Source organism: Xenopus tropicalis, chromosome 5 (genome assembly GCF_000004195.4).
Source record: "Xenopus tropicalis strain Nigerian chromosome 5, UCB_Xtro_10.0, whole genome shotgun sequence".
Lineage (NCBI taxonomy): Eukaryota > Metazoa > Chordata > Amphibia > Anura > Pipidae > Xenopus > Xenopus tropicalis.
In genome coordinates this window covers 62,083,309-62,096,291 of record NC_030681.2, presented here as the reverse complement: position 1 = coordinate 62,096,291, position 12,983 = coordinate 62,083,309, and the positions used below count along the sequence as shown (strand labels likewise).

At 40.3% G+C, this 12,983-nt stretch overlaps 1 protein-coding gene across 1 annotated transcript in view; it reads right to left on the bottom strand.

Annotated features, from left to right (window-relative positions):
- Positions 1-1,456, bottom strand: part of smim28 (small integral membrane protein 28) — a 59,121-nt gene extending 57,665 nt beyond the window's left edge. Inside the window, exon 1 of the mRNA XM_031902482.1 lies at positions 1,206-1,456. Coding sequence (XP_031758342.1) covers positions 1,206-1,316 — 111 coding nt within the window. The 5' untranslated portion in view covers positions 1,317-1,456. The remainder of the gene's footprint in view (positions 1-1,205) is intronic.
- Between the last annotated feature and the right edge of the window lie 11,527 nt (positions 1,457-12,983).

Here is a 12,983-nt window from a genome sequence, read left to right as displayed (position 1 = left end):
GAGCACCCTGGGAGCTAGCACCTCTAATACAGGTGGGGGGAGTAGTGTTAGGAAGGGAGACAGGCTATAGTTGTAGGGGATTCAATTATTAGAAAGGTGGATAGGGTAATTTGTAGCAAGGACCCTACGTGCCGAACTGGGTGTTGCTTGCCTGGTGCTATATGGCATATAGTGAAAAGAGTGGACAAATTATTGGGAGGGGCTGGGGAAGACCCGGTGTTCTTGGTACACAATGACAAAGTTAGAGTAGGGGGAGGTCCTCAAGAACGATTTGAAAAACTAGGCGTTCAGTTGAGGGCGAGGACTTTCAAGGTAATTTTCTCAGAGATATTACCTTAATGAGCAACGTTAAGAAGGCAGCAGGAGCTAAGGGAGATTAATGCGTGGCTGGGAGATTGGTGCAGGGAGGAGGGCTTTGGGTTTCTGGAGAACTGGGCTGATTTTTCAAATAACTACAGGCTCTTTGCCAGGGATGGTCTGCACCTCAATGATGATGGTGCAGCTGCTTTGGGGGAGAAGATAGCTAGAGGGTTGGAAGAGATTTTCTAATTATAATTCTTTTTTATACTGTGTCTTTTAGAATTTAATTTTTTTTGAGGGTAGATATCTTTTCCTATTATTTACCTAAGCATTATTGTATAATAATTTTAGAGCATCCCTTTCAATTGGAAATAAACAAATAAAAGACATTTATTTCTTTTTTTTGCATACAATGAGTATATAAAAAGCATACACATCTCTCACAAATCTGCCTTAATTATAGTATGTACTTATAATGATAAGAAAAGGGCACATTTCTACAAAATGTTTCAGAGTACAATTTGCATGTTCTTTTTTTATAAACTTTATAAAGATTGAATAATCTTAAATAAATCTAAGCATTATAAGCAATAATTTATATTCAAATAGATCGAACATCACCGCCACCACAAGTATATAAATGCAAGGAAATGTATTATTTAATGTAAGGTATTGTTCCTAATATTGAGTAATGGTATGTTCATATTAATTGATAATTTTGCTAGAGTCAATCACTGCACTCATAGACACTCTCGGGAAGGGGGATTTATTTTAACCCCAGGCTGCAGAATAATTACACATGCACAATTTACAAAGTTTGGTATAAACATACTGTCCTTGCTAGAGTAATATTACCATTATTTTCTATTTTTAGACTTTTATAAATATAAAAAAGAAGTACTTACCTGAAGCTTTGTATCCAGAAGTGGTATTTCTGGCTCACTTGTCATCCAGTCATAAGATCCTCTTCCAGCATGGCCAAATTTGCTCCAGCTGCTGCCCAGAAGCCACCTCATGTTTCTAAACAATGCTTCTGTAACCCTAACTCCCCATAAAAAAGATTTGAATTGCCCACAACCCCTTGTTTGCCTAGGAGCTAATGATCATTGGTATAACTTCTTTCATGTTATTATCGACAGTGAAAGTAAGAGTAGCTAGGCTAGTCTGTCAGCCCAAGTCAATATCTGTGGATTTGTTACGGTGGCCTACATTACTAGAAAAGCTGGTATCAGGTATCAGAAAGGGAGTGGACTCTGATTGGTTAGTTCTCTGCATTAAGGTTATTAAAGAGGACTCTGCCAGCACATTGCTTGATGCTAGACAGATAACCCTCTAAATGTATAAATTGTGTGAAAAGATTAAAAGCTGTTTAAAAAAAAAATTTGGATTTGTCTAATGTTATCATTTGTAAAGATAAAATGCAAACAGTATGGTGTTCTAATGGGATGAGCAGTAAAGGTCAGAGGCGGCAAGGACATATCTTAAGTGCCGTGCTGAATTATTTAGAGCCATTAGCATTTAGATGCTAATGATAAATCTGTGGAAAGCTTTTAGCCTATAAGAGGTTCTTTTTGTTTTGAAGATATGATTACATTCAGCTTGCTGAGACTAGAGTTACACACTAAAAAAAAAAACGTTTTTTCAAAGTTACTCAGCGCTTCCTGGTGGTTGAATGTGTAAGAGAGATCTTCAATGTTGTGTAGATAAACGGTGATCTGCTGCTCCCTCTTAGAACAAGCCCCCCTTAGGATGGGCCTCAAAAGCGTGAACAATGGTAATCGTGGAAGCGCATGAAAAATAAAACAAATAGAACACAATCTAGTGAAGTAAGTTAAAATACCAACAGTACCAAACGTGCAAAGTGGCAAAATATTTTATAGTATATCAGTGTACACACAATCTGTCAGTTCAAATGCTCACCAGATGTATGTAGGATAAAGCCCATAGAAACCCAGATCAAATATTGATTGCAGTCATTGCTCAATTCTCAATGGGTTAAATAGAAGAGAACATGGATAGTGTAATACAGTTTATTAAGACAAAAAACCCTGCACAATGCAGGCTACTCACACTGTTCAGGAGTAATGGAGGTAGTAACAATAGCTCAACGTGTTTCGCATGCTACACGGCACGCTTCCTCAGGAGTGTCATCAAAAGGCGCCCCAATAGAGAGACAAGATGGGGCACAACAAATTTACACTGTGGACACATCATCAAGAGGCATGCCAATAGAAAGAGAAAATGGGGCGTGACATATGTGCACTGTGAACGTGTCATCAAGGGGCGCGCCCTAAAAAAAGGCGGGATGGAAACCAAGTGGGTGGGAAGTATAAGGTGGGAGTGCGCACCTGATGGGAAAGAACCAAGGTTGTGACATAGAAAAATGGGCGTGCCTGCATGTGGGTAGGAGGACAATCAGAACGCCCACATTGTGAATGAGAGCGATGTGCAACTACAACTCCCATACATACAGAGAGAAACCTGAAAATTGTAAAAATTTGAATGTAAATATACACACAATATATACAAAAACATACATGATAAAATATTAAGTTAAAAAACAAACACCAATGACTTTTTATATATATATATATATATATATATATATATATATATATATATATATATAATGTATATATCCTGCACTAACAAACGAAAACAATAAAACCATAGAAATAGTTGTTAAAACGCAGCCATATGTATATGATGCACTAACGAACGAAAACAATAAAGCCATAGAGATAGTTGTTAAAAAGGAGCCAAGTCAATATCGACATTGAGACCACAGGGATGGAGAGTGTTAAGCTTAAAAATCCAAAAGGTCTCACGCTGTCTCAATTTAATGAAACGATCACCACCTCTAATATTGGGCGTTATTTGTTTGAGACCTATAAAGACCAAACCTTTAGGATCACTGTTGTGTATTGCCTTAAAATGTCGGGAGACCCCATGGTTGGTTTTACCTGCCTTGATATTACATATGTGTTCATTTATTCTGGTGCCAACAGATCTAATGGTCCTCCCAACATAAAGTTTGTTACAAGGGCACACCAACAGATACACCACAAAGATGGAATGGCAATTGATAAACTCCCTGACACTAGGGGGCAGATTTACTAATGCACGAACGGACCGAAAGCGTCCGAACGAGTTTTTTCGTAATGATCGGTATTTTTGCGACTTTTTCGTCGCCGTCACGACTTTTTTTTGAAAGCTGCAGTATTGTATTTACTGAAAAAGCTACATTTCTGTACCGTTTGTCCCAATGGTCTTTTGTGTAATAATCGGTCTCTATCAGTCATGGCAGCTGCATCTCTGGCCTCCTTCAACCAGGACCTTTTGTACCCCTTCTCTATGAATCTTTCCTCTAAGATAGAACACTCACGTGCAAAATCATTTGGTTTGGAACAATTCCTTTTGGCCCTTTGGGATGTTTCTAATACATTAGACATGATGGCTGCTAGACGCATGTAAAAGGCCATTACGATCTGTTGTTCTCAATATATAGTGTAAGATCCAATTAATTAATGGTAGTCACATTCGTTTCTGCAGTAAATTTAAGATTGTATGTGTTGGTATTAATATACTCAATAAAAACTTCAATAAGATCAGAAGGGCCATCCCAAATAAAAAGGAGATCTATGTACCTCGTGTACATTACAACGTGGTCTCTAAAAGTGGGTGATCCCCAAATAAAAATATCCTCCCACACCGCCATATACAGATTGGCATACGAGGGAGCAAACTTACTTCCCATTGCGGTGCCTTGTTTCTGCAAATAAAAAATATTTTCAATAAGTCTATTCATGAATTCAATAATCTTAATTTTCTGAAAGCTGGAGGATTCAGCAATTCAAACTTGTCCATCTAGGATATGTAAAACTTTTTGTTCGTAATAAGTGCTTTAAAACAAACTCTTTTTGCCCCAAATGTAACGAAATTGGTGTTAGTTTATTCCACTACCTATGGTCTTGTCCGAAGATTGGTAACTTCTGGAACATGGTGGAAAGATTCTTGAACCACAGGTAGAATTTAAATATAAAGTTATCTCCTAGTTTCGCTCTATTACACATTAAAAAAGTGGAGGTGTTATCAAGCATTTTACCAGTCTCCTTAGCCCAAAAAAAAAAAAGGAACAGTAACACCAAAAAATGAAAGTGTATAAAAATAATTAATATATTATATACTATTGCTCTGCACTGGTAAAAGTTGTGTGTTTTCTTCATAAACACTACTACAGCTTATATAAATACCCTGCTGTGTAGCCATGGGGGCAGCCATTTAAATTGAAAAAAGGAGAAAGGCACAGGTTACTAAGCAGATAACAGATAAGTAGCATAGATTCCCATTGTATTCTACACAGTTTATCTGTTATCTTCTTATGTAACCTGTGCCTTTTCTCCTTTTTCAATTTAAATGGCTGCCCCCATGGCTACACAGCAGCTATTTCTATTAACTATAGTAGTCTTTCTAAGGCAAACACACAACTTTTACCAGTGCAGGGCAACAGTACATCATATTTTAATTATTTTAAAACATTTTTATTTTTTAGTGTTACAGTTCCTTTAATGCTATAGATATAAGTAATAAGGATCAGATTTATAAAATGCTGCAAATATAGATTTATTTCAATAATTCACAAACATATAAGCAAACTTATCCTTGATTTTGCTCTCTAGGAAACTTTTCCTTTCTTTTTATAGTTTATCCACTGGGCATAGTTTTTTTTATTTTAATTTTGTTTTAATTTTTTGTTTTGTTTTGTTTTTCTCTATTTAAATTACTTATTTTGTTTCTCTGTAAGCATTCTATTTTCTTCATTTCTTATCTTTTTGAAGGACAAACTGTTGAATGTGACTATTGTTGTACAACCTATATTTAAATAATTTGTCATTATTCATCCTACATGTTTATTGCAAAACTTCAATAAAATGTTTAAAAAGGAAAAAAAAAGAAAATATTGTCAAATATAAAATAATTATGGGTGAGTATAAAAACGATGCAATCTATTAAGAATAAACAAGGGTCATTGGTAAATCACTGTCTAACAATAGTTTATGCCGTATTGCATCCCACCCCTCTTTTATGTGGAATATTAGTATATAGAGAAGAAACATTGCAAGTGATCCAACTATAAGTGTCTTTCCACTCTATATTTTTGATTCTATTCAGCAAATCCAGTGTGTCCTGTAAATAAGATTTCTGTTTAACTACTATATTCTGTAAAAAATGATCCACGAACTCCGTTCTATTTGCACTTTACATTTTTTGTTTTGATACAATATGTTTGGCAACTATAACAACTATATAACATGCTAAGAGAATGTTTCACTAGATTTGGATAATGTGTCGGGGGAAGATGACCCTATAGGTATGTTGAAGGAATTAGAGAGATTATTTGCTAAAGTTTGGTATGATAAGATTCCCCAGTCCTGTGTTCAGGAGTGAGCCAGCTTGCTCTCCCTATATCTTAAGAACCTCATTTGGGAAAGCAGCGCAAGGGTAGCAGCACAAGAGTGAATCCTTCCAAAGTGAATCATTCACAAGTGAACTGGAAAAGGAGTTTAACAAGGAGTTAGGAATTGACACCCTCTCTCTTCTGCTTATTCTACAGGTAATTGCTGCACTATTTCCATCTCCCCTGTGGCCCTGAATACTGCATTTTGTTAGATTATTTGGTAATTGCTGCACTATTTCCATCTCCACTGTGGCCCTGAATACTGCATTTTGCTAGATTATTTGGTAATTGCTGCACTATTTCCATCTCCACTGTGGCCCTGAATACTGCATTTTGCTAGATTATTTGGTAATTGCTGCACTATTTCCATCTCCACTGTGGCCCTGAATACTGCATTTTGCTAGATTATTTGGTAATTGCTGCACTATTATTTCCATATTTCCATTCACAATTCCCATTATTGCATGTCCCTATTCCTGTGCTCCACCAATTTGTTGATTTTATGACCCCCGTCGTAAACTCCTCTAAACAAACTTTGTAGTTCAGGGTATCTTTGGGCTGATCTTCACTCTTCTCCTACTTGTTGCAGGCGATATCTCTCCTAATCCTGGTCCCTGCCATATTCCAATTTCCTATTGCCCATGCAATGCTTCTCTTCTGGTAAAACCCCCACAAACCGCTAACCTGTCTAACCTTATTCAAATTCCCACTCTCTCCTCTTCCTATCTCCCCTTCTCTTGTGCTCTTCTCAATGTAACTAACAAAGCCACTTTTATTCATGATTTGTTTGGCTCCAAGTCCTTTCACCTTTTTGCCATAACAGAGACCTGGCTCTCTCAGAATGATAATGCTATTGAGGCAGCTCTCTCTTATGGCGGCCTTTCCTTCTCCCATACTCCCCGCATTACTGGCCGTGGGGGAGGGGTAGGGGTTCTGCTCTCCCCTCATTGCCGATTTAAACTAATCCCTATACCTCCTACTTTCAGGTTTCCTTCTTTCGAGGTGCATGCAGTTCAGCTGTTCCACCCTCTTTCTGTGGGGGTGGCAGTTGTTTACAGACCTCCTTCTTCAAAATCCTTGGCTACGTTTCTCTCTTTTTTCTATGCTCTGACACCCATGGCGACTTCAATTGCCACATAGATGACCCCTCTCAGCCCTGGCCCTCTCAATTTCTCCATCTAACCTCCTCCTTTGATCTCCGGCAGTGGACTAATACAGCTACCCATAAGGATGGTCATTTCCTAGATCTGGTCTTTTCTAAAAATCTGGATCTATCTGCATTTAACAGTGAGCCTTTTCCTCTTTCAGATCATCATCTTATCTCTTTTTCTATCTCGCACGTGTCTCCTTCTCCTTCTACTAACGCTCAGCCTAAAACCCTGATTCGCAACACTCAAAGGGTGGATATAACTTCTCTCTCTAACTCTCTCAGTTCTAGCCTCTCCTCCTTCTGTGCTTCCTCTGATCCTGAGTTACTGGTAAATAGCTACAACTCTGTTTTATCATCCGCAATTAACACCCATGCCCCCCTGCAGCCACAACGCAGTCATGCCCGCAATCCCCGTCCCTGGCTTAACTCTCAGACGCGATTTCTGAGCTCCTGTGCACGATCTGCTGAGCGCATTTGGAGGAAATCACGCGTGAAAGCTGACTTCCTCCACTATAAATTCCTTATGGTGTGCCTCAATACTGCACTATCCCAGGCCAAGAAAGTATATACTATATTCTCCATATTTTACTCATCACTTCATCCTTCGCCTAATGTATCAATCATATCTGAACACACACCCCAAGACTTTGCTGACTTCTTCAAAAGCAAAGTCAATTCTATCTGCAATCAATTTTCCCAACCTTTAGATACCGGTAATCTCAACCTTCCTAAATCTCCTCTCTCTGTATTCAGCTCCTTCAATCTTGTAACAGAGTCTGAAGTTTCTCAGCTTCTCCGATCCTCTCCGCCTACTACCTGCTCACTGGATCCTATACCCTCGTCCCTACTAAAACAGTGTGCCCCTGCCCTTACTCCAGCTCTTACCCACATATTCAATTCCTCTCTGGTTTCTGGTACTTTTCCCTCTCTATACAAACAAGCATGTGTCAAACCCATTCTTAAAAAGGCTACACTGGACCCATCCTGCCTTTCTAACTACCGTCCCGTCTCTCTCTTGCCCCTAGCCTCTAAACTCCTGGAACATCTTGTCTTTTCTCGTGTAACTAACTTCCTCTGCACCCATAATCTGCTGGACCCTATGCAGTCTGGTTTTCGGCCTGAGCACTCCACTGAGATGGCCTTATGTAGAGTGGCAAATGATCTCCAGACTGCCAAGGCCAAAGGACGCTACTCGGTTCTCATTCTCCTAGACCTTTCCTCTGCTTTTGATACTGTTGACCATTCTGTCCTTATGCAAATTCTCTATTCTCTGGGTATCCGGGATCAAGCAGCATCCTGGTTCTCTTCCTATCTGTCTAACCGCTCCTTCTCTGTCACTCTCGCTAACAAATCCTCTACCCCGGTTCTGCTTAGTGTGGGGGTGCCTCAGGGCTCTGTGCTTGGTCCTTTGCTGTTCTCCCTGTACACTCTCTCTTTGGGAGACCTTATTTCTTCGTTTGGTCTTAAATACCACCTATATGCAGATGACATCCAGATATACTTAGACACCCCTGCACTAACCACTGATGTTAAAACGCAGATTGGTAACTGCCTCCTGGCTATCTCCTCCTGGATGAACAGGCGCCACCTCAAACTTAACCTAGCTAAAACCGAACTCATGGTCTTCCCGCCCAAACCTGGCCCTCCTCCTTCTTTCACCATAACTATTGATGGCATGACCTGTCAGGAACTATAGGGATTCGAACCCTGGACTTTGTGCGGAACTCCGGGTGCACATGCTTACTGAGCCACAGGGGGCTCTTTGAGCTGCATGGGATCGGTTGCTCTAATGTCCTTTCTGCTTTTCCACCAGTTTCACTGTCTATATTGGTCATCACATGTGTGGCTGCTTTGGTAATCACCAGACTATATAAACCCTCTCCGGGCTAGACACAGTGCTCGATCATCGTTCCCGCTGAGCCTGGTCTTGCCACCTCCGATTCCTGATTCCTGTGTTCCCTGCCTTGTTCCTGTTTGGTTTTTGCGTTATTGACTTCTGCCCGACTTTCTGGATTGCTTGAACTCTGCCTGGACTGACCCCTGCCTGACTAACGGATCTTGCTAGAACTCTGCCTGAATCGACCCTTGCCTGATTAATGGACTTGCTAGAACACTGCCTGGACTGACCCCTGCCTGCCTTTGGGTTCACCTGTTACCGGACTCTGTATTTATCACAGGCCTGTACTTTACTTTTATTTCCATTCTATTTGTATTCATTAAAACTCCTTTGTTCTTCTAACTTGGCTGTCTGGCCTTTTAAGGGAGTTCTGGGTTATCAGCACATAGGCTCCTACCTGCCAGCCACTCACCTGTGGTTGCACCTGACATGACCATCAACCCTGTAAATTCTGCACACTGTCTTGGGGTAATCTTTGACCAGTCACTCTCCTTCGCTAACCATATTAATAACACTGCCAAAACCTGCCGTTTTTTCCTCCGCAATATTGCCAAGATACGCCCCTTTCTTTCACAAGTAACAGCTAAAACACTAATCCATGCCCTTATCCTTTCCCGCTTAGATTACTGCAATCTCCTACTAACCGGTCTCCCGGACTCCCACCTCTCTCCCCTACAATCAATTTTAAACTCTGCTGCCAGGATCCTCCTGCTCTCGCCTAAGAGGGAACCTCTTCAGCCTCAATTAAACTCTCTTGCATGGTTGCCTGTTAAGCAAAGGATAGCTTACAAAATCCTTCTACTAACATTCAAAGCCCTTCTGCTCCTCACTACATTTCTTCACTGGTCTCCTTGCATGTTCCTGGTTGTCTCCTCCGCTCCTCTCAGAGCCTCCGTCTTTTTACACCATCCACACCCACTGCGCTCTCTCGTCTTAAACCTTTCTATCTCGCTGCTCCTTACCTCTGGAACTCTATCCCTGAATCCCTCTGTAGGGAAAACTCACCCATTCTCTTTAAGAAAAAGCTCAACTGTTACCTTCTGGAGCACTGGAGTGTAGGTAAAGAAATTTCTACCATTCAAGAAAAACTTTCTATATACAGTGACGATGAGGAATGTAAGAAACTTAATCATAACATCATGCTACGGTGCGAATCCCATGAAAAAACGGTGATTAACCGTAAAAAGGGCAAATTAGTGTGGGATTATAGAGATTACGATAATGGTCGGCCCATTAAACATTCCAACAGTAGGCCCTCACATGGATCATCCTAAGCAAGATGTCTACACAAGCCGGTTACTACAACCGCCATGGAAAGTTTGCTCCCTCGTATGCCAATCTGTATATGGCAGTGTGGGAGGATGTGGTTATTTGGGGATTACCCACTTCTAGAGACTACATTGTAATGTACACGAGGTACATACACGTAGATCTCCTTTTTATTTGGGATGGCCCTTCTGATCTTATTGAAGTTTTTATTGAGTATATTAATACCAACACATACAATCTTAAATTTACTGCAGAAACAAATGTAACTACCATTAATTAATTGGATCTTATGCTATTTATTGAGAATAACAAGATAGAGCCTAAGCTATATCGTAAAACAACAGATCAACAACAGCCTTTTACATGCTTCTAGCAGCCATCATGTCCAATGTATTAGAAACATCCCAAAGGGCCAATATCTGAGGGCCAAAAGGAATTGTTCCAGACCAAATGATTTTGCATGTGAGTGTTCAATCTTAGAGGAAAGATTCATAGAGAAGGGGTACAAAGGGTCCTGGTTGAAGGAGGCCAGAGATGCAGCTGCCATGACTGATAGAGACCGATTATTACACAAAAGTCCATTGGGACAAATGGTACAGAAATGTAGCTTTTTCACTAAATACAATACTGCAGCTTTCAACATTAGAAATATAATCCAGAGGCATTGGAACGTTCTGTCAGCAGACCCCGTGCTGGGAGGAGTTTGTGGTTCTAAACCACAGGTGCTTTTTAAAAAATCTCAACCTTTGAACAATATGCTGGCACTTTCTAAAGTATGGGGTTGCGGTGATCACAGAAGACATTCCAATGCGTTTGGTCTCAAGGGCACGTACAAATGTGGTAAAAAAAGGTGTAGTACATGCTTGTATGTTGCACCTAAAAAATTCAGCAGTGTGTATATACCAATATATACATCATATACATATGCAGCTTTTTAACAACTATTTCTATGGTTTTATTGTTTTTGTTTATTAGTGCAGGATATATACATTATATATATATATATATATATATATATATACAGTGGCTTGCAAAAGTATTTGGCCCCCTTGAACTTTTCCACATTTTGTCACATTACAGCCACAAACATGAATCAATTTTATTGCAATTCCACGTGAAAGACCAATACAAAGTGGTGTACACGTGAGAAGTGGAACGAAAATCATACATGATTCCAAACATTTTTTACAAATAAATAACTGCAAAGTGGGGTGTGCGTAATTATTCATCCCCCTGAGTCAATACTTTGTAGAACCACCTTTTGCTGCAATTACAGCTGCCAGTCTTTTAGGGTATGTCTCTACCAGCTTTGCACATCTAGAGACTGAAATCCTTGCCCATTCTTCTTTGCAAAACAGCTCCAGCTCCGTCAGATTAGATGGACAGCGTTTGTGAACAGTAGTTTTCAGATCTTGCCACAGATTCTCGATTGGATTTAGATCTGGACTTTGACTGGGCCATTCTAACACATGGATATGTTTTGTTTTAAACCATTCCATTGTTGCCCTGGCTTTATGTTTAGGGTCATTGTCCTGCTGGAAGGTGAACCTCCGCCCCAGTCTCAAGTCTTTTGCAGACTCCAAGAGGTTTTCTTCCAAGATTGCCCTGTATTTGGCTCCATCCATCTTCCCATCAACTCTGAGCAGCTTCCCTGTCCCTGCTGAAGAGAAGCACCCCCAGAGCATGATGCTGCCACCACCATATTTGACAGTGGGGATGGTGTGTTCAGAGTGATGTGCAGTGTTAGTTTTCCGCCACACATAGCGTTTTGCATTTTGGCCAAAAAGTTCCATTTTGGTCTCATCTGACCGGAGCACCTTCATCCACATGTTTGCTGTGTCCCCCACATGGCTTGTGGCAAACTGCTAACGGGACTTCTTATGGTTTTCTGTTAACAATGGCTTTCTTCTTGCCACTCTTCCATAAAGGCCAACTTTGTGCAGTGCACGAGTAATAGTTGTCCTATGGACAGATTCCCCCACCTGAGCTGTAGATCTCTGCAGCTCGTCCAGAGTCACCATGGGCCTCTTGGCTGCATTTCTGATCAGCGCTCTCCTTGTTCAGCCTGTGAGTTCAGGTGGACGGCCTTGTCTTGGTAGGTTTACAGTTGTGCCATACTCCTTCCATTTCTGAATGATCGCTTGAACAGTGCTCCGTGGTATGTTCAAGGCTTTGGAAATCTTTTTTTAGCCTAAGCCTGCTTTAAATTTCTCAATAACTTTATCCCTGACCTGTCTGGTGTGTTCTTTGGACTTCATGGTGTTGTTGCTCCCAGTATTCTCTTAGACAACCTCTGAGGCCGTCACAGAGCAGCTGTATTTGTACTGACATTAGATTACACACAGGTGCACTCTATTCAGTCATTAGCACTGATCAGGCAATGTCTATGGGCAACTGACTGCACTCAGACCAAAGGGGGCGAATAAAGAGAGGGAAAAAAAAAATTTTTTTTTTGATTAAGGTGCCTATTTATAGCCTGTGGGTCCTGCATTGTGTTACTTGCTCCTGAGGAAGCATGCCGTGTAGCATGCAAAACGCGTTGAGCTATTGTTACTGCCTGAGCATTTGAATTGACAGATTGTTTGTACACTGATATACGATAAAATATTTTGCCACTTTGCACGTTTTGTACTGTTGGTATTTTAATGTACTTCACTTGATTGATTTCTATTTGTTTTATTTTTCATGCGCTTCCACGATTTTCATTGTGCACGCACTAGAGTTACACACTAGTAGTGCGAATGTTACAATCCATAAAAGGGCAGAGTGTAAGTGTAACCCTTTCTGTTGCAGAAAAGGACACAAACACTAATAGACTTATTTGAAATTTCCTATCTTATGTTGTTTATGCCTGCTACTGTAATCATATTAAATGGATTGGGTGGAGAACAGAAAATACATGCTATTTA